We start from the raw sequence: 25481 nt of genomic DNA, 5'->3' as shown, positions 1-25481 counted from the left end.
GATCTCTAGACCAATAATCGTGGTCTTTAATACATATTTTTGAGAGATTTTTTACCAATAAACTAGGATTTTTAATAAATATTTTTGAGGGATTTTTAGACCAAAAAACTTGGATTTTACAAAATTTGAGTGATTTTTTGACCAATAAACATGGATTTTTTATAAATATTTTTGAGGGATTTTTGACCAATAAACGTGGTTTTTAATAAACATTTTTGAGAGATTTTTTTACCAATAAACGTGGATTTTTTATAAATATTTTTGAGGGATTTTTTGACCAATAAACGAAACGTGGTTTTTAAAAAACATTTTTGAGGGATTTTTTGGATTTTTAAAAATATTTTTAGGGACTTTTAGACCAATAAACCTGCATAGTTTAAAAATATTTTTGACATTTTTAGACCAATAAACGAGGCCTTTTTCTTTTTTCTTGTTTTAAATGTATATTACTTACCTTCAATTTTGAAATCATATTCTTTTCAAAATCATCCGAAACAGATTTATTGAGCAGCAATCTCTTGGCCAAATGAGTTTTGTAGTAACGTTCGAAAACATCTTTCTCCAATAAGAATCTAAACAAAACCATGGTCTTGTCAAGTATAACTTCAATTTCCTGTTCACTCATCTGTAAAAACAAAAGAATAAAAACATTACAAATTATAAAAATGGCACCTACGATAGTTATATCAAAAAACTTACTCCCTTGCCACCCTTCTTCAATTTATCATCAATAAACAGCGATAAATATTCCGGTGATTTGGAATTCAAGTTAAGGAAATGCTCAAAATCTGAAGATATGACATTTTTAAATAGCCGATCATTGTTGAATGAATGATGCAAGAATTGATCAAAACGATCTTTAAGATCCAGTAGATTTTGCACAAATGTTATGGGATTGGTGTTGCCATTTTCTTCTTCCTTGACAAGCATGCGTCCCTGTTCACGTAGATAGGCAGACATTGTGTCGGCTATAACTTTGAGGCCTTCATCCTTTAGACGTGAAAATAGTTTATATGTACATGCCAAATCTTCGGTCTTTGAATTTTTGATCATATAAACAACACCGGAATTTTCCATCTCAACAATGGTACGCATGTGTTTTTTAATCAATTCATCTTCGACAACTTTTACGATACGAGGTTCAGTGTCTTTGTCCAAGTAAAGGGCGGCACGTGAAGATTCTTCCATGATGCGTTGCTACAAGAAAACAACCAAATTAGTTTCTTCAAATAAGCAATAGCAAATACCATACCTCAACTTTCCTCAAATAGACACTGGCATTATTTTCAGACAAAAACTTTTGTGATTCAAATTTATAAAATGATGCCGATTGAGCCAAAAATGGTTTTTCAAAGTCATCCTCATACACGGAACGTGAATTTATGCCCAATGCCATTAACATTTGGCAAGCATTTTTAATGGCCAAATGGTTGATGGCCTCACCACTACGTTCCTCCATTACCATGTTTAGGAGGGTTTCACGCAAGGCTTTTTGAATTTCCGAATAGCGTACAATCTACAGGAAGAAAAAGAACCAAACAAAACTCATTTAAAAAGTAATCCCAAAGTTATTTTTCCCATTTACTCACCTCATCCCTAAACAGAATCAGACCCAAATTATAGACATTCTCCACTTCACGATTTTGCACATAGACACGATCCATATACATTAATATATCGCGTATCATTACCATTGATGTTTGATGATCAGTCCATGCTTGATTTAGTTTTGGCAAAAAATTGTTGTGTAAACTTTCGAGGACATCTTTACGCACCTTTTCCTCCAGATGTTCTTTGACCACCTCACGCAAACCGAAATATAGACGATGGCCATATTTATGCAATACCATATTGTAGGCATTGCGATACAGTTGCTCAAATGATAATCCCGAATTGTTTTTCTTTTGGATTTCTTGTATGGCATTCTTCAAACTTGCCCATATTGTTTCGACATACTTCTCGTCCATAGAGGCCTGGAAAGAAAAACAAAACGAATTTGTTTTAAACTGTTTAAACGGTCATGTTTTAAATTCATTTTTTTTAATTAATTTCTCGTTGGAATCGAGCATAATGACCAATGATGTAAGTGAAAAAAGGAAAGGCGAAGATTCGAACCCACACAACCACCACTATGTGACATGCATGTTTCGCCTTTGGCAGAGACTCTTCAGAAATGAAAATCCTCGCAACAGAATCGCAAGGACGTCTGCGTAAGCTATACTGTACAGACTAGCTAGATCAGATCAACTGTACAGACTTAAACCTAATGATGACGACAACTCTGCAACTTCCATGGTAGACGATTCGGAACAACCCAGGAAACCCAGTCTACGGTTTCGGTTGGGGGCAGACAAAATACATCCTGTTTAGAAGTTGTCCTGTTAATAAAGCCGGCAACTTCTAGTCCTACTGGAACAGACGCTGGCCCTGAGCCTCAGTCAAGGTAATGCTTCTGCTCGGTCGAGGGCAGCTTATCGGATGAGTAAATGGACACCACAGTCATTCCAGCGACTGTAGTCGGCCTTTGCGAAAGTACACAACTCTTGAACCAGATAACCGAAAGACACTCTTGAGGATGGAACCATGACCAAAACCTTGGTCGAAAAGGCTCCCACCGACTCAACCAGCTCTGCGACTCGGCTGGCTAAGCAGCGACGACATATCATTTCGATGAGGGAAATCATGTTAATCAGGATTAATCTCAGGGTAGTTAACAAGTTTGAATGGAAACATCCTCACCTACCAAAGAGAAATCCTAAATGTAATATACTTTCCCTCATCCGAAGGCTATAGAGGTTAAGCCAAGCTAGGCTCAATGGCCCTGTAACCCCCAAAGGTCAAATTGGGAGTATGCCTTGACTCAGCACTCTCCAATGGATTCAACTCTCTTAACTCCAGCTCCCCCTTCAAAAGCATGTCATACTCAAGCAGAGTCCCCCCAATAGCGAGAAAGCTAAATGCAAAGGAGATTAATCTATCCGAAATAAAACCAAGGACGCAGAGAGTTGGGGAGTCTGACTTGGAACCGGTCTTTTTATCTGGGCGTGTGACTCCTACAACTACCAAACCATCCTCACCGAAGAATACGGTAAAGGGGGTTAGATCAACGGAAGAACCAGGACCCCGAGCCAGGACCCCAAGCCTTCTACCTCCTCTGCCGACTATCAAAAGAAGCAGAGCAGGAAAGACAGCACAGCTAAGTCTATCTCTCAAGCTAACTTGAGCCAAAAGGTATCGTCCGGATTTTCTCTCACGGATAGCGACGCTAGGAAGAAGACAGACATACAGACCGATGGTACCGGATGAGCTTCGAATAGAAATCATCGGCAGATCTAATTCTGAAGACAGCATTAGCGACAATCGATGGCTGCTAGTTGTGGCCCGAATATTATATCCTGAGGAAACCTTTATGAATATTGTAACCTTGAATCTCGTGAGTAGCTCAAAGTCTTCGTCAAAATAACATCACATTTGTGACCGATGGTTGAACCCCTCAACGTCCCTTCGATTAATTTTTCTCGAGTATTTCAGCCATGTAAAACTTCCCAACAGATGGTGGCATACTTTTGTCTATGCGCCGTTTGGTCTCAATGAAAGAGAACGAGGTTATATATCATTGTGTTGGCTTTACAATCGCAATGTAATCTTTTCTAAGAGAGAAGTCTTCCCCTATTTCCAATCTTTTAAGTGTGACAACAATTTTCTTACTTCAAATCCATTGTGACGATAATCGGGATGCCATAATGGAAATTTCTCTTGTATAGCATTCAATTTCAAATTGGAATTTCTAAAAGTTCGTGGCGAAGATGACGGCGATGCTTCACCATCACTGTTGGGTTTTGAAGAACTTCGAGAATTTCGACTGACCAAACATGATTTCATAGGATTTCGATTAGAAAAACTTCCACTATTTGTAGTTATTTTACAATTACGACTTGTTGTCGGTTGTTCTGCATCATCATTATAGTTTACACTACGATATTTGCCAAATCCAAAACCTCTTGTGCCTCTTGCAGAAGAGGCAATTCTGTCATTTGGTTGATTTGCTGCTCCAAAGTTTGAGTTTTGTTGTGTATGATCATTAGCATTACGTCTTGTTCCTCTACGCATTTGAGACGTTATTTTATTTCCCGTGGTTGTTTGGATAAGTATCCCTTCCCTTGTAATTATTGTTTATTTTTTTTTTTTTTTTATAAAATTTTTAGTATTTTTCCAACACAAAATAAAAAAGGAACTATAAATTTGGAATTGACTAACAAATGTCAGTTACAAGGTGACATAAAGAAACCATAGGTTTCTTTGTTGAAATTATGGGAGATAATACACATTTCCATGTTTTTAACACTTCCGTTAAGCGCCCCATACACTATCAAATTTTGATGTCAACATTTGTAGTAGTATGTGTGCATTTTTCAAAATATGAGAATGTGTGTGTGAATTTTATGGATTGAGGAAAATCAAAATAGTTTTGATTTTCAAAATGAAACCCAGTCAATCCGATGAATGTGGTTTATTTTCAAATTGTCAAAAAGCAATTATGGTAAAAAAGAACATTGTGTTTGTGAAGAAATAAAAAAAATTTAAGTTCATTAATTTTTAGAGGAAAATATGAAGATTTCGATTGCAGATTGAAGGCTGATTGAATGCTTTGCTACACACTTATCAAGCACACACGTACGTAAGGGGTTCATCGGCTTGGCAATCAAATTTGATAGTCTATGCCATGCTTTACACATGCCAGTAAATTGGTGCCAATTGAGTACATGTATTATACTCGAAAATGCCGAAAAAGTGTTCGACTGGCATGCAGTTTTCTTGTGTGTTTGCACATGCCAGTGCAAGTTCAATTCCAAAATTATTTTAAGCCGCATATAACACACAAAATTGCATTATATTTCAGATTTAAAACACAATTCACAACATATTTTATTACTTTTTATTTTATTTCGTTTTAAAAAGATTATTTTCAATCATAAACATAATGAATCTGGTATTGCCGCCTTTTCAACATTGTATAATCCCAGAGGGGAAATTATTTATCAACCTATATTTGCATGAAAAACATCAAAATTATGTCTTTACTAACCACTAAGATATTGCAGCTACCAAGACGTATTATTTGTGTTTCCTAATCTTTTTGAAAATATGCATTAAATCTTTGCATTCTTAAAAGAAACAAAAATGTACATGGATTAAAAAATAGTCTCGGCAACTCTTTTTTCATTTTCGACATATCATTGGCAGCCAGCTCAAAATTTTGCTGGCATGAAAAATCTAGTGCCAGTGGAGTCGACAATTCAAAAAATGTAATTGTGGTAGTAAAATATTGTGTATGTATTGAATTTTCTGAACTGTCACTGGCATGTGTAAAGGTTGGGTGAAAGAATAGTAAAAGGGGAAGATTTCCATATTACACCCACATAAATCTCAAAACTACACATTGCAAATGAATGTGCGTTTAAAAAAATGCATTCCTTTGTTCGTCTCTGTTTCAATATATGTGAAAAATATCAAATAAAAAACTCAGCGCAATCTTTGTGAAGAAAACGACAGTATTTTAGTAAAACTGTAAAGTATAGTACACATTGACAAGCAAAACTGACAGTCATCGAGGACTATTTCGTGAATATCAAAGCGTAACTTATAAATTTCTTTTGAAATCCCTAAATAATACCGCATATATATTGTATTTCAACAGTTTTTAGCTAAATAAAAGTTGTTATTTTCCGGAAAATTGTCCTAAAAGTACGTTGACTGCCAGTTTTGAATGATAGTGTGTACTCCCCTTAAGTATTTTGGTACTAGGTCTCAAAATATTATAAAAAATCGGTACGCCTAAAGGGTGGAAGCATATCTTAGGTTGAAACCCTGGCAAAAGTTAAAGGCTATTTTTTTGGGTTACACGCAAAAGTAGCCTGAGCCTATGCCAATTTGGTGTGTCAGATAGTTCATATAAATACATTTGTAGAAGCCTTATTTGCCAGTTTTGAGTATGGTGGAAGGGATTTTTACAACAAAATAAATACAATACAAATCATCTTTAAATTAAAATTTATTAAAACAGGTATCATAAACCGTGTGCCTTATTATTCCCCTGACAAAACACCGCCAGAAAAGGTCCATGTCATTTTTATAACCCTCAGCCTTTTGGCTAGAAAGGGTATATACACTTTGATACGACCAAAAATGTGCCTCATTTCAGACAATTTGCAGTCGACTTAGCCATGTCCGTCCGTCTGGCTGGTGCGCACAATAACTCTCGAACGGATCAACCAATTCGAATCAAATTTTGGGTATCGTAATATTTTGTCCAAACTTAGTTTAAGTTCGGAGATGGACCATATCGGTCCACTCCTTCGGGTACCTCCCCCACAAAAGTTCAACATTTTTCTGTAAAATGGTGTGAACTCTCTAAGGGAGTAATTGATTTGGTCCAAACTTTGCACATGTATTACAAAGGCAAAAATTTAAAAAAAATGTCACAAAAACTGTTCGTTTATAGCAACAAATTATGTAAAAACCAGTAAGGAAAGGATCAAAGTTGGGCGGGGCCGACTATAAAATACCCTACACCACTGTGAATATGTAAAATATAGGAGATATATATCAATTTGAACTGATTTCTATATAACATGGTACACTTATTACTAGACAAAATTCCGTCACACATTCCAAACTTCATCAAAATTGGACAGATCGGGCGAAAATATATATGGGAGCTATATTCAAATCTGAACAGATTTCGATATGATTTGTCACAGTTATTTTGAGACTAACCGCCGTCACACATTCCAAATTTCATTGAAATCGGACAAATTTAGCGTGTTTCGTGCATCAAATACCTCACATCTGCCTAAAATATATATACCCAAATCTGAACCGATTTCGATATAATTTAGCACACTTATTTCTAGGCCAAATCCCGGCAAACATCCCAAATTTTAATGAAATCGGACATATATAGCGCGTTTCGTGCATTAAATACCTAAAATCGGCCGAGAATATATATGGGAGCTATATCCAAATTTGAACCGATTTCTATATAATTTAGCACATTTATTTCTAGACTAAATACCGTCGCACATTCCAAATTTAATTGAAATCGGACATATATAGCGTGTTTCGTGCACCAAATGCCTTAAATCGAGCGAAAATGTATATGGGGGCTATAGCCAAATCTGCACCGATTTCTATATTATTTGGTACACTTATTTCTAGACTAAATTCCGTCGCACATTCCAAATTTCATTGAAATCGGACATATACAGCGAGTTTTGTGCACTAAATGCCTTAAATCGGGCGAAGATATATATGGGGACTATATCCAAATCTGAACCGATTTTTACCAAAATATTTTCAATTTTCATGCGAATCGGACAGCGACCTGAACTTTGTTTACAAAAATACATGGACAGACAGAAATGCGTAAATCGACTCATAAAGTGATTCTATGTATAACCCCAAAAGGAACTATGGGTCTATCGCGTTTCCTTAGACATAATACCCCTTACCACAAGGTGGTGTAGGGTATAACTATGCGGTTTTTTTGTGTGCAAATATCTTGCTATTGGTCATCAAAACAATAGCGGTATTCACTCATGTTGGTAAAGTGGCATTGTAGATCTTGTACATCTTGTTAATATTGTAGATCTACAAGTGTTTACAATACCACAACAACAAAATACATGAACGTTTAATTTACAACAGGGTTGTTAATTTACTCGACCTAAAAGTATTGTAAACATTCCATTGTACTTTTACAAGGGTTAGAACAGCTGATTCTTATGTCGTCACTTTGTTGTGAGTTTTATTTATTGACAAAGACATAAATACAACTAAGACTAGACAAAATGCATGCAACAAAAAAATGTTTACGAAACTTTGTATAGAAACATTACCCTTAACAGGTTGCAGTTAATTCAAAATCGCAACCAAGGAGGAACATTTCATGTAATGGTATCAGAAACGAAATTTATGAATTCAAGGATCTATTCAAGAATAATTCCATGTCAATTGGATCGGTAAATTCGGTTAAATACGTAAAAATGTATAAAAGAAAAAAATGTTATATCACCATATCGTGATATAACATTATGTTAAATTCAAAAGCCATTCACTGAAGAATGATAGCAAACAAAATGTCTTATCTTGTTGTATTTATGTCTTTGTTATTGACAAAGACATAAATACAACAAGATAAGACATTTTGTTTGCTATCATTCTTCAGTGAATGGCTTTTGAATTTAACATAATGTTATATCACGATATGGTGATATAACATTTTTTTCTTTTATACATTTTTACGTATTTAACCGAATTTACCGATCCAATTGACATGGAATTATTCTTGAATAGATCCTTGAATTCATAAATTTCGTTTCTGATACCATTACATGAAATGTTCCTCCTTGGTTGCGATTTTGAATTAACTGCAACCTGTTAAGGGTAATGTTTCTATACAAAGTTTCGTAAACATTTTTTTGTTGCATGCATTTTGTCTAGTCTTAGTTGTATTTATGTCTTTGTTATTGAGATTTGTTTTTATGGTAGAAAAAATGGGAAAAATAAAAGAATAAAAGAATGGAGGCAAGAAAAAAAAACATTTTTTTATGAAAAAAGTGTAATAAAACTGGAATTAAAAGATAGACTTACGGCGACGTTAAGATGCTTTGATTTGTTTACGATATTCACAAAAAAGGCATTCACACTTCGTTGTAAAAAACCCTGGTACATATAGTATATTAACAAGAGTTGTAAATCTACTACAATGAGTGAATACCGCTAATATTCTGCCAAAATATACAAAATTTATTTTAAATTTTGTTTTTTTTTTTTCAAAATAGTCTGGCTTAATCCCATTGTTGTTGTTTTAATATTTTAAAACAACTATTTTATTAGTGGAAAAGATTTGGCATTGTTCGCCAAGGGGTAAGGCATGGAATACTATAGTTTCGATCCACGCCACTGGATCTCATCAGTTCCCTTGTTTCTTGTTTGTGGATATTCTCCACCGAAGTTATTTTTCAATAACTTCTTCAACAAGAAACTTTTTATACCCAAACATCAATCGTCAGCTCGAAGTATAAAGGTAAGCAAAGAAAAAAGTTCAATGAGAAGTTTTTCCTTGGCAACCTCATACAACTCCGACGAAAGTGTCTGCGAAAACAATTCAAACCTCTTCCACTTGTATGTGTCGTCGAATTTCGACAAATGCACACACCAAAATTTGGTTGGTCTGCTTTACAGCAAAAACAACACACGTCGTGCCAGTGTCTTCATTTTAAATTTATAACAAATACGGACTAAAATAAGAATTACCTACTACTTTTAGGTGACAATAAATGTATTGCATAGGAAAAAGCAGTACTATAAAACTAATAATTTTTGAAATTTTTTGTAGTCATTATGCATTTTTATGACTTTTACGGCTAATAATGGACTAACAGTATTTAATGTGATAAAGTTCAGTGATAATAAAAGCCGTCGTGGAGGTCTTCAGACAGGTAAAAAACGTATGAGACCATATTGACAATAAACAATAACGAATCGGCTGCAGACAAGTATGCAAAGAATGAATATTTTACTCAATATGTATTGTCGTTATTTTTTGAAAACGGTTGATCTAGTCAAAAAGTGACTGAAGTAAATATTGTAGACAAAAATTATCTACAAGTTTTTTCCTTATAATTTTGTCCTATATAATTACCATTCTTGAGATATAGCTGTTGTAAATAACACATGTAAGGGAAATATGCACATATTCAGACGAACCGGCTAAAATAACCGAAGTAACCGGGTCTGTCTTCCCAAAAAAATATATGTTTCCTTGAAGAGCGAAATGATTCCAACAAAATCCGAGCATGTTTATTAGAACTTATTCCATGCTAGAGTCATTTTATGCAAAAATAGTCCATTTAACCCACATGTGTAATCGAAAGCCCAACGGGAACGACCCCAGCGAAAACTCTCCGTTTTTTATTTTTTGCCCGAAGGTAGAGTTCGTTGCGCTGATTACGGAAAAATATAATTTTCATGGGCGGCGGATCCGGTTCTCCGGTCATTTGAACCGAAAGCCCAAATTTAAAAACCGGTTAGGTCCGATTACTGCAAAGTGGATATCGTTTGAAAGCTTATGGGAATACCTAACACCTAGTGTGGTTATATTAACCGGTTTGCCTCGTAATGTACTTACGCGGCTAATTTTTAATTTGACTTTTAGATCGCGATATCTTGGAAATGGTAAGTCTGTTTTAACAAGTAAAAATGTATCAGTCGGCTTTGCCAACAGAGATATACCCTCAGCCTATGTGAATTGGAACTTTCATCTACGGACAGATCGAATGTATCTAGGTTCTTTTCAGAAATTTGTGGCCCTTTTTTGACATTTGAACTTGCCGACAAATTAGGATGGATTAGGATTAAAGTTCAAAAGTTTTACAGAGGAGGGAATGGACCGACATAGTGCATTACGGAAGTGGATCTTATTTTGAGAGTCATATCTTTTCGATAGATATCGCGCCCACTAGTCATTTCAGTGGGTGGGTTATCGCACACCTGTTGGACCAAGTATGCCAAGAAGCGTGGACTTGTTCACGGAAAACATAATATGGCTGCTAGGGATACGTAAAATCGATTTCGGTTAATCGATTAATCGACTATTAGCCGCAAAATTTCTAAAAATCGTAGTCGATTATTGACTGTGCGAAAACCGGATAATCGATTATTCTTAATATACTTTCGACAGACCTAGTCAACTATTATTCGTCGACCAGTAGTCGTACTCTATTATTCGTAGTCGACTATTAATCGTAGTTTAATATTGGCTGTGGTAAAAACGCGTAATGGACGGTACTTTTTTATACATATACATATATATATATATACATCACGGACCGCATCAACGAAAATGGTCGATTATATATTCGATTATAATCGGTTTTTGGCGGTTAACGAATAATCGAAAGTCGACTTTTAGTACACTCCCAAATAATCGACTAACTGAAAATCGAGTTTCAAGTTTATCACGAAAACCGTATAATCGAAAAACCGATTATTGCAATTCCCTGCGTATCCCAAATGGCTGCAAACAGGACCACAAAGAACATCATCGGTATAAATTTCCAAAGGATCTCCGATGAGGCCCTAAACTGCACTTGGACACAAATGTTGAACTTTTGTGGGGGAGGCATCCTAAGGAGATGACCGATATAGACCATTTTGGAAGTTAAACTAAGTTTGTACAAAATATGACGTAGGCCAAATTTTGGACCAAATCGGCTTATCAGCTCGAGACTTATTGTGATCTCCAGCTACTGTATATGGTGCCATAGGAGTAAGCACTTGCCACTGAAAAAATTTTTAGCGTTGTAATTGAGACAGCGATTTCAAGTTTCTTCAACAGAAATCAATGTTAGTCATGAGCAGGTCTTAAAATGAACTTATCCAAAATTTTGTGTTGAAGCACCCGATAGTCGATATTCAAACCTGATCTATATCTGGTAGATATATAAGGATGCGTAAAGTATGGACCAAATAGATACTTCCCTTCAAGAGTTATCGTGCGCACAATTTTTGGAACTTTTGTGGGGGCGGTACCTGAAGGAGTGAACCGATATGGCTTATCTTCGAACTGAAACTACGTTTGGACCAAATATTATGAAGGCCAAATTTTGGATCGAATCGGAATATCCGTTCGAGAGTTATTTTGGGCTCCAACCACTACACACGGTGTCATAGAGGTGTTTTGAAGCTTTCAGGCTATTTTCTAAGAAGGAATGGTTTTGCCCCTGACGAAACTTGTACCGTCGTATTCGAGAGCAGGTCCTAAACTGAACTTTTCCGAAATTTTGTGTGGGAGGTACCCGAAGGCGTGGACCGACTGAGTCCATATTGGAAATACATCTAAGTTTGGTATAAATTTCACGATTTGCAAGGTATGGACAAAATCGATTACTCCCTTCAAGAGTTATCGTACGCACAAATTTTCGCAAAATATTGCGAAAGCCAAATTTTGGACCAAATCGGTTCATCCGTTCGAGAGTTATCGTGCGCGCCAGCCAGACAGACAGACGGACGGACATTGCTAAATCGACTCAAAATTGTCTAAAACACATTTCGTCCAAACATACTTGCCCGTATGAAAGTGTATATACCCTCGCTAGCATAAATGCTGAGGGTATAAAAATCATGAGGATCATAAAGTAGACAATTGTTAAATCTACAACTTTTACTTTAGCCGGATTTTTCTAAGTCTTACCGTTTTTGAGAAAAATCAAAAAATTTAATAATGCCTCCAAAAATGACCTTTGACCCCGAATAACTTTTTTTGTACACATTGGATCGATTAGGATTTTTAGGACTTTGCTTCTAATGCCAAACTCTATCTCTCCACCAAAATTCAGCTTTGTGGGAATTTTCGCTATTTTCCCCTTATACGCATGTCTATTTTGACTGGGCTATTTAAGATCTCCTCTCGGGTCGTTTTGATTTTTTTTTTTCAGAGAGCAGAACGATTATTTGGAACATTTATTGGGATAGCTGTTACAATTTTGAAATTTTACACTGTTATGTGTCGTTGATTTTCAAATTGTTCAAACAGTTGCACATGAACTCTGTTTCACTACTGGACTCACAACAAACGTTGAAATTACGTGCATAACTTTCTTCCGTATTTCTTTTCCCACAAGAAGAACATTGTTCTAAAATGAAATAACTACCACTGATGGACGATGTTCAATAGACCGGTCCAAAACGGTTTGGCCTCAACTCTTGTTCTTTCTTCTTGTTCTAGTATGTAACATAGCCATCCATTTATTCGGTATTCTTTTAATCTAGATCTAGCTACATCTGTAGATATAAGAATGAGGCTGAGATGTGACAACATTGGTATCCGCAGTAAAATGATATTAAACTAAAACCATTTCCCTGTGGTTGAATGAATCCTCACAGATTAATCGCGAATTTTTTTCACACAGTGACGGTAAACTAGTAGTGAACTGTTGATAGGAAATTGAGCGGATTATTGTGTTCCTGTGTGTCTATTCGAAAATCAGTCGAATTTGCCGGCAGAGATAAAGGGGGTTATTCTGAACGTAAAATTCCCAGTGACTTTTGTCTCTCTTCCGTTTCAACTTAAAAGAGAGAGTGAGAAAACTTGCGGAGAATTTACGTTCAGAATAAGGCCTATACCCTTAGCCTGTGTGAATTAAGACTATCATTGTATGGACAGTAGACGGTAATCCTTCCCCCGGGTAATTATGTATTTAGCAGGTTTTCGGAATTATATGGACCTATAAACTTACCATAAAATATATAAAAAAATTTGAGGACAATTTATCTTAACGATTTTGGACTTTCTCAATAAATGCGTAGTACTTTTTGCTAATAAATTTGATTTTGATTGAAGCTTAAAATTAATAAACTCTTGCGGAGGAAGTATCTGAAGGTGATGTTAGTCCATTTTGGAAGGGGAATAGATGGTCACCGTAGGCATTTTTAGGACTTGCACGCGAAAATATATCGAGCCCTTCCCGCGAAAAAGATGTCAGCGACATTATTTCGATTTTCTTTTTTATACCCTCAGCATTTATGCTAACACTTTCATACGGGCAAAATGTGCCTCATCGAAATAATGGTTTTAGACCCCTAGTATGTTTGGACCAAATGTGTTTCAGACAATTTGGAGTCGATTGAGCAATGTCCGTCCGTCTGTCTGGCTGGCTGGAGCGCACGATAACTCTCGAACGGATAAACCGATTCGGTTCAAATTTTGGGTTTGGTAATATGTTGCCCAAACTTAGTTTAAGTTCGAAGATGGGCTATATCGGTCCACTCCTTCCGGCAGCTCCCACACAAAAGTTCGAAAATGTTCGGAAAATTTGTGCGCACGATAAATCTTGAAGGGAGTTTTATTAGGAACAAGTCCATACTTCCTTAGAAAATAGCATGAAAGTTGCAAAAAACCTCTATGACACCGTGTGAGGTGGTTGGAGCGCAAGATAACTCTAGAACGGATCTGCCGATTCGGTCCAACATTAAGCCTTAGTAATATTTTGTCCAAACATAGGTTAAGTTCGAAGATAAGCCATATCGGTTCACTGCTTCAGGTACCACCCCCACAAAAGTTCAGAAATGTTCGGAAAAATTGTTCGTACGATAACTCTTGAAGGGAGTGGCCGAATTGGTCCATACTTTACACATCCTATTATATCTTCCTATAATAGATCAGGTTCAAATATGGACTATATTTGTCTACTCCATCCGGTACCTCCCACACAAAATTTCGGATAAGTTCACTTTAAGACCAGATATCGAATCACTTTTATTTTTGTTGAAGCAAATTGCATTCGCTGCCTCAATTACGATGGTAAAAGTTTTTTTCAGGGGCAAGTCCATACTTCTTGCGAAAACAGCCCGAAGGGTGTAAAAACCCCATAGGGACCATATGTTGTGGCTGGAGATCCACTTCCATAATGGCCAATGTCGATCCATTCCTTTTAGTATCTCCTCCGCAAAACTTTTGACCTTTACTGGAATAAGTTTTTGGATATAGCCCATCATAAGTTTGGGAGAAATTTTGCGATGTGCAAACGTTGGGCCAATGTGAGTCACTCCTTGTCGTGTCCACCAACAATTTTTGTTCTTCACAGTAGGGTTGTTTAAAGCTTTAGAAAAGGAGGACGACTACATTCGGTAACATTTCCAAAACCTTCCTCGAAAAGCCCTTGAAATGCACATAAGCGATAATTTTGAAATTTTGTGAAGGAGGTTTCCGAAAGTGTAGTCCAATATAGATTCTTAGAACTTGATGTAGGTTTGGAAAATATTGTACGATGTTCGCCAAAATCGAATACTCAATTCGTAGGTAATCATGCTCGCCATTCATTATAGTTGGTGACGGCAGAGTTTTTTGATCTTTTGGACCGTTATCTCAGCATGCATGGACTCGCCTCCAAAAATTGTACAGTTGAAAAAAAGCTATTTCAGCGAAAATTGTTGAACTTTTGTGGTGGAGATTCCCGAAGGAGTGGACCGATATAGTCACCTTCCGCTCTACATCTAAATTGTCAGAAACCGAGATGGTTTCAATGAGATACATTTCTAATAGTGGCAAAGTGTATCCCTAAGGCCGAGGGTATAAAAACGCGGTGTATATAATAATTATGGCCTTAATCCGGCGCTGATTCGATATCCGCTAATTACAATAATTCTAGAGTTGGGTAAGAGGATTAGCAATTAAAAAGTTGAAGCGTGTTGAGAGGACTTGTATCGCAATCTAGCCATCTGTCATCATCCGTTTGTGATAAATGCATCATACTGATCTTAGTTAAACTAAAGCTGATCTATTTTATATAAAAAATTTAGGAAAAAGATAACATCTCCGCTTTTTCTAGTTATTTGTACGGAATGATAAGAATCGTACGGAATACATGCATCATAAAAAAAACCTGACTCATCACCTGAATAGAAACCAGTTACCAGTTGTTGACGGAGACATCTTTGTTGATCATGAAGATCTGTTCTGACGTGCTAGACCAGACTGTGGCCAGGGGGGCACAGTGGGAAAATACCGATCTAGCGTGCAGAAAATCGAAAAATATAATTCAAAGAAGCTATGAAACTATAGTACTTTATTAAACTAGAGGGTTGACTGTACTTAACGGCATATACAATAATTGGAATTGATTAGTCGGAACGGAATAACGGTACATTCGCCACTGCTTCGGCTTTTATTTATAAACGATATACTGAAACATGTCGAAGATATGGGAACTTAGATCGTTATTGTTGTAGTTGTTTATATAGGTTTGATGCTGGGCTGTCAGCCGCTATTCGAAACGCCTTTGATTCCGTGTACATCCGGTACGGTAGATTGTATACAATTAAATATTTTCATGGAAGCAAAATATCTCCGTAATCCTTAACAACCAATTGCGCAATCCCAAGACCGGATTGAGCAGAAACAAAAAAGATTCGGTCAGCGCCTGCCAATCCAGCATCATATCCTGCTACCAACCAATTGCGCTGAAAGAGAAACATTAAAGAACGCACACAGAAAGTCTTGTTCGCACTCTACACCTGCATGAATCAATAGGAAAAAAAGCCAGGCGGCATACTTGAACTCAAATCCTGATTTACAAATCCAAGTTTGTTAAAAAGGGATTGGCGGGAACGGAATTGCACGTGAAGGTTCATAGTCTCGAAATATTGCAACTTCTAAAAAGAACTAATTATTCGCTAGTGGCAGAACGAACCCTGCTGCGATTTCAACAAATCCGAGATCAGAATTGGGCACCACTATGTAAGATACAGAACTTGCTGGGGTGAAAGAAACGTCGATGTACAAAAAACCTGGATCTATTAATGAAATATATAATAACTAACCCCTGCAAACCCTTTATTTTCGTCTGCAGTAGTGGTAAATGGTACTAACGATTAGCAAAAACTCTCCGTTATATCAATCAATGAGTTATTCCACGACTTACGTGGGAAAATACAAACAAAAAAGCATACATTTGTATAAATAAACAAATTGTACTTACCGGGAAAGCGCGTATACGCATTTTTCCCTCCTTTTTGGGAGGGTTACTCCTGATATTCATTGTCTGTAGACGGCGACAATTTTCCTCCACTTTATCAACTTGTCGCTCGAACGCTGTTCTAGCAGTTGTTTACAAACACCGAAACTGATGTGGTGGTGTGCACCTGTGTGTAAATTGTTTTCGGGAGCAGTAACTTGGTGAACGAATGACACACTAAATGTTTGCAAAAAACCCAAAGTGCAGAAATTCGTTGTGAAACAAATCAAAAGTTGAAGTTGCGGCCAAGATAAAATCAAATGGAAATAAAAATGATCGCTCTGGATGTTTGTGTTTTATGTTCAAATATGATTCCCGTCGCTTATCACAGCACACAATTACAAAGCAGATTTTTTTCTGTTCACTGTTTCTTAGTTGCTTTAACTATAGTTGGTTGGTTGTGCTGTTGTTGTGATGATTGCTTTCTTTCTCCGATTGACCGCAAAAAGGCCGATTGTCGGATTGTGTAAAGCCAATTGGTTTTGTTGATCTCGTTGGCTCGGTAAATTCAATTGTGTCCACTTTAAATAATAGTCCTGAAAAGAAGGAAGAGAAGGGGAGAGTGTTGGTTGGATGATTTATAAAACAAAAAATAATATTAATTATTTTCATTATAATAATTCGTGTGTGTATTGTGTTTGTTTGCTTGTGTGTGTTGTTATTGCAAATCTGTAATGAAGAAGAATTGAATGCTTGAAATGCTGCTGCCTGCCTAGACTTGGCTGTTATTGTTGTTTTCTGGTCATTGTTGCTATTGCCAAGTATTCCTCCTTTTGTGTGTTGTTGCGAATCAATGAATGTGGAACTGATGAAGACTTATTTTTCCATATTTCATGATTTTCACTGTCATCATCATCATCTCTACACATTTTCTTCTTCTTTGATTTTAAGTTTCATATTTTTTCACCATTTGATTCACAACGTCCGTCCTTTTTCTTTCTGGTTTTTTTCGGGCTAATCACAAGAAATACTTAAATTCTTATACAATTTCCAGGAATAGGCAAAACATTTCATGCTCTGAAGAATTTCCGTTAATTGTAGACGAATTTGCAAATACTTTCGGGGGATTTACATAAATATTTTAGTTCTAAACAAAATTATTTACTTGATAAAACTTTTCATTTTTACAGCACACACAAATGACAAAATGAACGTAGAAGAAGTGAAAATGATGAAAGAGCAAAAATGAGTAGAAAAACAGAAATGTCAAAACAGTGTTGCCAGTCTTTTTGTCAGTTTGGAGTAAACAAGTGACCATATTTTAAACTATACCGAAATGTCCAACTTTTACGTGGGAATTCCCAAGAAATACCCAGTATTGACCAAAAGATGGTGGAGATCAAAGTCCAATACAGTTCATTGCATATGGAAGGAAAATAATTCTTTAAAATTTCCATGAAATACCCAAAATGACCTAAAAGTTGGAGAGCAAGGTCCAATATTGCTTAATCCATATTGGAAGGAAAATAATTATGAATCTAGTATTTTTAATTTAATTGAATTAATTGAGCTATCATGACCTAAGAGTATGTATTAAAAAAGTAAGATCAGTTTTATCAAACCAATACGCTACGATCGTTTCGCTGGTGTTTTAATTCAGCTCACCAGACATATTAGATGTCGTTCTAGACAAAGGCTGAGTTTGAAGACTTTTGTATATACTAAACTTGCAACAAATTTGCAGTTGTGATTCGTATATGTGTGTGTATTGAAGAAGAATTCTAGGAAGACTAGAGACACTAGGTTGACTTGAAAGTAAAAAGGCTTAAAAAATAAGGCAAAATTTTCAAAGAAATAAAATCAGCTGAGCCAGGCTGGGGGTTTGAACCCAGGTCCTTGATAAACACAAAAAATGTCATTACTTTCAAAGGCAGCGCTAAGCGTTTGTCATGAAAGCACAACTAAATGGGCAAATACCAATTGTTGTTGTAGAAAGCAAAAAATGCATTTGAAAGAAGAAAATTTCGATGACAGAGAAGCCGCTCCACAGCCGACATGTCTGAAGAGCCTCTGCCAAAGGCGAAATATGCATGTCACAATCCTTTTTCACTTGCGTCATTTGTCATGAAGCTCGCTTCCAACGAGAAATTAATTAAAAGGCAAATTTTTCAGATAAAAAATTATAAACACAAGTAAAAATGTGTCGGTCGGCTTTGCCGACAGATATATACCCTCAGCCAATGTGAAGTGAAACTTTCACCTACGGACGGATCCAATGTATGTCTCTTCAGAATTTTTTGGCCCTTTTTGGACATTTGAACTTGCCGACAAAAATGTGGATTAGGAATTAACTGCACTACGAAACAAATGTTGAAACTTTGTGGGGGAGGTACCCTTAGGGAGGACCGACATGTGCCATTTTAGAACTTAAATTAAATTTTGACAAAATATTTGGAGATCCGAAGTTTGGACCAAATTGGTTGCCCCATTCAAGTGATATCGTCCTAGCATTTCAGTGACATTTTTTTAAATATTGGGGAGAAGTACCGGAAGTTGTGGACCGGTATTGTACCATGAAACTAAGTTTGGATATAATATGACGAAGACCAAATCGGTTGAACAGTTCGAGAGTTATCGTGCTCTCCGACAGCCACATATGGTGATATAGGGATTTTTTACACCTTTCGGGCTGTTTTCCTAAGAAATATGGACTTGCCCCTGAAAAAACTTTTACCGTCGTAATGGAGGTTCCGAATGCAAATAGCTTCAACAAAAACTTAGGTCGACAAAGCTTAACTAATACACAGTAGGAAATAAAATTGGACCAAATAAAACAAAATTATCAAAATCAAAGTGATTCGAAAGCAGGTCTTAAAGTGAACTTATCCAAAATTTTGTGTGAGAGGTACCAGTAGGAGTAGACAAATATAGTCCATATGCGAACCTGTTCTATATCTGGTAGATATATTAGGATGTGTAAAGTATGGACCAAATGGGTCACTCCGTTCAAAGGTTATCGTGCGCACAATTTTTCCGAACATTTTTCAACTTTTGTGGGGGAGGTACCTGAAGGAGTGGACCGATATGGCTTATCTTCGAATTTAAACTATGTTATGTTATGACAAAATATTACGAAGGCCAAATTTTGGACCGAATCTGCAGATCCGTTCGAGTGTTATCTTGCGCTCCAACCACTACACACGGTTTCATAGGGGCTCTTTGCAACTTTTAGGCTATTTTCTCTGGAAGTATGGACTTGCCCATGATGAATCTTGTACCGTCGAATGGGGGACAGTGAATACAAGTTGTTGCAACAAAAACCAAAGAGATTCGAGAGCAGGTCCTAAACTGAACTTTTCCGAAATTTTGTGTGGGAGGTACCCGAAGGAGTAGAACCATCTAAGTCTGGTGGAAATATCACGATGTGCAAAGTATGGACCAAATCGGTTACTCCCTTCAAGAGTTATTTTCCGAACATTTTCAAACTTTTGTGGTGGAGGTACCGGAAGAAGTGGACCGATATAACCCATCTTCGAACATGAACTAAGTTTAGGCAAAGTACTACGATAACCAAAATTTGGTTCGAATCGGTTGATCCGTTAGAGAGTTATCGTGCGCTCCAGCCAGCCAGACAGACGGACGGACGGACATTGCTAAATCAACTCCAAATTGTCTGAAACACATTTCGTTCAAACATACTTGGGGTCTAAAACCATTATTTCGATGAGGCACATTTTGCCCGTATGAAAGAATATATACCCTCGTTAGCATAAAAGCTGAGGGTATAATTAGTAGATTCATGCAGATCTGGAACAGATCATTAAAGTACTCCTGATTATATCTAAAGGTAGTATCATAGACAAATTACCGTATAGATGAAGCAGTCCTCTGACAGAGTATGGGGGTTATCATGAACGGCAATTCCCCGTGAATTTTTTCACTTTCTCCCTTAAGTTGCAACGGCGGAAAGACAAAATTCACGGGGAAAGTTTATTCATGATAACCCCCTATATTTGAATTGACCCAAACAACTTTTAAAATGTCAATAATTAAAAAAATCTGGCAAAATACTGTATCTGAATTGGATTTTGCAATCTCTATGACCAGATAAAAGTATGCAACAAAATCTAGCAATTACCCCCAAAGACAGCAACTGCATATAATGAGTATGGTATTACTTTTACGGATCCTAACACAACCGCTACAAAATTTCGATACTCCGTAGGTAAAAACATAATTTTCCAAGACTTATTGGTCATTTTTTGTGACCCTTTTATATCCTCAGCCTTTAGGCTAAAGAGGGTATATTACACGTTGATACGACCAAATTTGTGCATCACCGAAATAATGGTATATTTGGAGGAAATCTTTATCACACAATTTGGAGTCGATTGAGTAATGTCCGTCCGACTGTCTGGTGCGCACGATAACTCTCGAAGAAAGCAATTCGTAATATTTTGTCCAAACTTAGATTAAGTTCGAAGATAGGCCATATCGGTCCACACATCCTGAGATAATGGCCTAAAAGCTCCAAGCTCCCTGACGACACTACTTTCGCGGGGAATTTCTGATTGGTCCAAACTTTGCGCTTTGTATTTTTTCATCTAGGCATCTATCAGGTTGGAATATGGATCATTTTTTTCCAAAAATCTCGGATCATTTTCTCTAAAAATTTCTTCTTGCGGGCCCCGTTACGACGGCCCATTTATTTTCGGGTGCAAGTACATACTTCTTGAGGTAATGGCCAAAATCTTCAAAAAAGCCTGCCGGTACCAACTGTATAGGGTAGTACGCAAGAAGTGAGGAACCGATTTGATTCAAATGTTTTACATCGTATTATTTCTTACAGCCTCAAATTATGTCCGAATATCGACTAAATAGGACCACACTTTCGGGTACCTCCCACACTGCATAGTATACATATTATCTTGCAAGACTGAATCCTGATCTTCTCAGGGAAGTAATCGGCTTTGAGATAGCCCATTTGTGTCGTTTATCCCAAAAGTTTCTAGTGCTAGTGCTTTTGGGACCTTTTCCAAGCGTTCGGGTAGATTTCTCACCCCCGCAAATAAAGAGTGGCACTGCAGACTTTTTAGGAGATACCTTGAGATTGTGCTCCACGAAGAAATACGTGATGGTGGTTAAATGATTGTATATTTTATCACTTAAATCGCCTAAATTATGAGGAGATAGACGTGCATTCATCATCGTTCAACACGACCGTATCATATAAACAGACACATTTCTAGAACTGGAGATAGACTCAGAGGCAGATTAAGCAGAAAAACGAACATACAAACATATCATAAACTGTTACAACAAAACAACCTATCCCGGCAGCAATTGAGGTGCAGACAAAGAATCCTTGAGGTTAGCTATGTGGTTCGTAAATGTTAGCAGACCTGCGAAAATGCCGCCCTGAGGGTGCAACCTTATTAGAGAGAGGTAGAATGAATTCTTAGGGTGGTCTTTCTATGAGGGCATGCTGTGCATTAAAACACAAATTTGGCTGACTACGACCTCGGTAATTTGGCAATAGTGTCCTGGCCATCTCCCAGGAAAACAAACGATGCCTGCAATCAAAGAAAAATAACTTTATACAAAAACCAGAGCCATGCCAGGAAAATGGACCAATCAGTTCAACCCGCCAAAAAGTTTACCAAAATCATCAAAATTTGCAAGAGTACACTAACTCTGGCAACACTGTTTTAAAATACTATAGAAAAATAAAAACAAATTCAATAAACGTGAATAAAATGTGAAATATCTAAAGTTATTATGCGTAAAAATGTATAACTCACAAATTTGAATAGTTTCCGAATTTTATTTAAAATAATCATTAAATTATAATTTCGCAATCTACCATTATAACAAATCAGTTGTTCTCTGTGCAATACACTTTTTTCTTATTAGAAACACCCTGTTCGTAATTTATTTTTTAGTACTTTTCAACATCTGTCACCTCTTTTGTTTAGAAGACGCCAAAAGAGGAATATGAAATTTGCGAATGAGGTGGATGAAGGAAACTTCACTACTACCGCCGCAAAAAATACCCCAACTCCCAACACTCACAGATTGACTTGTTTGCTATTCTTCTTATTGATGTACAATAAACAAAACATAATTTATTTCTGTTCTTCTTTATCCACTCTTTTTTCTTCTGCCCGTTATGCTTTTTTCTCTTTTTGTTTTCAAGTATTTTTCTTTGCCAAAAAATCTTTACAATTCACTTTTTCATGTCAAATATGCATCCAATAATTTTTGTTCTTTTTTGTGTTAGGCTATGCAGAAATGAATAAATTCACTAATTTTGTCGTCTATTAACTTTAGTACACGCAAAAAATGCACAAAAATCTACATTTAACTCACAAATTGTAATTGTTGCCGATATTTAGTAAAACACTTCAACTTGTAATCTCACAATCTCTATTTCCACAAATCATTTCTTTGTACACAATCAAGAGTTTTTTTCTTATTGGAAACACCCTGTTATATTTTCACTTGTTTTAGTACTTTCCAACAGCAGAAAAGGTGAATGACGGAACGTTAAATTTGCGAATAGTGTGGAAGGAGGAAGATAAACAATGTCCTAACCCTACGTTTACACATGACAGAACAGTTGAGTTCATGTATTGATTTCAAAAACCCAAATCTTGCCGTCACACAGGCGTCCAGACAAATGCAAAAACAGTTGTAAAATTATGAATGAAAATCATCGATTTCCCTTTATTTTCCGTTCACATATTTATACCCTACACCACTATGTGGCGAGGGTATTATAAGTTGGTTTTGACCAAAAAGTTTGTAACGCATCCAAATAATGGTGGTAGACCCATATTTACAAAATCCATTCGATTTCAGCTGTCAATTCCTTTGCGTATACGTCAAATGAAAACTTATCTGAAATCTATTGGATTTCATTTGACGTTTAAGCATTGGAATTGACAGTTGAAATCGAGTGTATTTCGTAAATGTAAACTTACTATTATCGGGTATTTACCTGATATTTTCTCATGTGTTTGGTAAATACCGGGTAGAATCCCATTTATATTTATTCATAATTTTGCTTTTAGTTTTCGTTTTAAAATAAACACATTTTCACCACCGACATATTTTCATAGTTCATTTTATTCATTCACGAGCAAATACTCGATCGATTTGATCCATACTTTTTAAATCGTGAAATGTCTACAAGACATAGATGAGATTCCAATATGGACCCTGTCACTCCACTCCTATGGGTACCTCGCACACTAAATTATAATATTTTTATACCCTCAGCATTTATGCTAACGAGGGTATATACACTTTCATACGGGCAAAATGTGCCTCATCGAAATAATGGTTTTAGACCCCAAGTATGTTTGGACCAAATGTGTTTCAGACAATTTGGAGTCGATTGAGCAATGTCCGTCCGTCTGTCTGTCTGGCTGGTGCGCACAATAACTCTCGAACGGATGAACCGATTCGGTTCAAATTTTGGCTTTCGTAATATTTTGCCCAAACTTAGTTTAAGTTCGAAGATGGGCTATATCGGTCCACTCCTTACCATAGACTAAATACTCTTATAGACAGAGAATTCTTCTCTGCATGTTACTTAGTATGCTCTGTAATAGTTAGATGGCGTTAGTGGTATTTTTTTAACATTGAGCTACTACACGACATATTTGAGTGAAAACCACAGCATATCGAGAGCATATTGAATGGAAGAGCGCCATCTACAAAAAACAACACACACTAAAACTTCTCTGTCTATAAGAGTATTTGGTCTATGCTCCTTACGGTACCTCCTGTGACACCGTGTGAGGTGGTTGGAGCGCAAGATAACTCTAGAACGGATCTACTGATTCGGTCCAAAATTTGGCCTTAGTAATATTTTGTCCATACATAGTTTACGTTTGAAGATAAGCCATATCGGTCCACTCCTTCAGGTACCTCCCCCACAAAAGTTCGGAAAATTTGTTCATACGATAACTCTTGAAGAGAGTGGCCGAATTGGTCCGTACTTTACACATCCTAATATATCTAGATCAGGTTCAAATATGTACTATATTTGTCCACTCCATCCGGTACCTCTTACACAAAATTTCGGATAAGTTCACTTTAATACCTGCTATCCAATCACTTTGATTTTTCTTGAAGCAACTTGCATTTGCTGCCTCAATTACGATGGTAAACATTTTTTCACGGGCAAGTCCATATTTCTTGAGCAAACATCCCGAAGGGTGAAAAACCCCATATGGCACAATATGTAGTGGCTGGAGATCCACTTAATGGTCAATGTAAATCCATTCCTTTTAGTATCTCCACCTCAAAACTTTTGATCTCTAATCCTAATGAACATTTTTGTCGGTTCAAATTCCCAAAATTTTTAAAAACCCCTAAATACATACGTTTTTTTGGGAAAAAATTGTTTCAGCATATACAGGCTGAGGGTATATCTCTGTCGGCAAAGCCGACTGATACTTTTTTACTTGTTCATTATAATATTTTTCATTTGATATTTATTTCCTATATAAAATTTTTCATTTCACATTTTCATAGAAACAGAATCGCATCGATTTTTGTTGCAACAACTTATATTCGCTGTCCCCAATACAACGGTACAAGTCTTATCAGGGGCAAGGCCATACATCCTGAGAAAATAGCCCGAAAGATGTAAAAATCCCTTTGGCACCATGTTTAGTGGCTGGAGTACACGATAACTCTCGAACGGACCTGTCAATTCAGTCCAAAAGTTGGCCATCGTAATACTTTGTCCGTTCATAGTTTAAGCTCGAATATGAGCCGTAACGGTCCATTCATTTAGGTACCTCCCCACAAAATTCAAAATTTGTCACTAAAATGGTGCGCACGATAACCCTAGAAGGCAATGTCGGTCCATTCCTTCAAGTAACTTCTACGCAACACATTTGAGCTTTTATCCAAATCTATATTTCTGTCGGGAAGATTAAATATTCAAAA

At 36.5% G+C, this 25481-nt stretch overlaps 1 protein-coding gene across 7 annotated transcripts in view; it reads right to left on the bottom strand.

The window, feature by feature from the left end:
- Cul3 (cullin 3) overlaps positions 1–23016 on the bottom strand; it is a 31548-nt gene extending 8532 nt beyond the window's left edge. The window contains exons 1-6 of one of the 7 annotated variants that reach the window (XM_073971079.1): positions 22887–23016; positions 16542–17113; positions 1590–1973; positions 1253–1516; positions 700–1197; positions 455–625 (exon numbers count right to left, since the gene is read on the bottom strand). In XM_073971079.1, the coding sequence (XP_073827180.1) occupies positions 455–625; positions 700–1197; positions 1253–1516; positions 1590–1973; positions 16542–16601 (1377 nt within the window). In that variant the 5' untranslated portion in view covers positions 16602–17113; positions 22887–23016. Of the gene's footprint in view, positions 1–454; positions 626–699; positions 1198–1252; positions 1517–1589; positions 1974–3708; positions 4281–16541; positions 17114–17289; positions 17460–17484; positions 17826–22886 lie in introns of those variants that run through there. The other 6 variants (XM_073971078.1, XM_073971084.1, XM_073971081.1 and 3 more) reach the window with 6 other exon arrangements.
- Between the last annotated feature and the right edge of the window lie 2465 nt (positions 23017–25481).

This window comes from Musca autumnalis, unplaced genomic scaffold (assembly GCF_047663935.1).
Source record: "Musca autumnalis isolate F117 unplaced genomic scaffold, ASM4766393v1 scaffold_2, whole genome shotgun sequence".
NCBI classification, from domain to species: domain Eukaryota; kingdom Metazoa; phylum Arthropoda; class Insecta; order Diptera; family Muscidae; genus Musca; species Musca autumnalis.
This window is presented reverse-complemented; position numbering and strand designations above follow the sequence as displayed.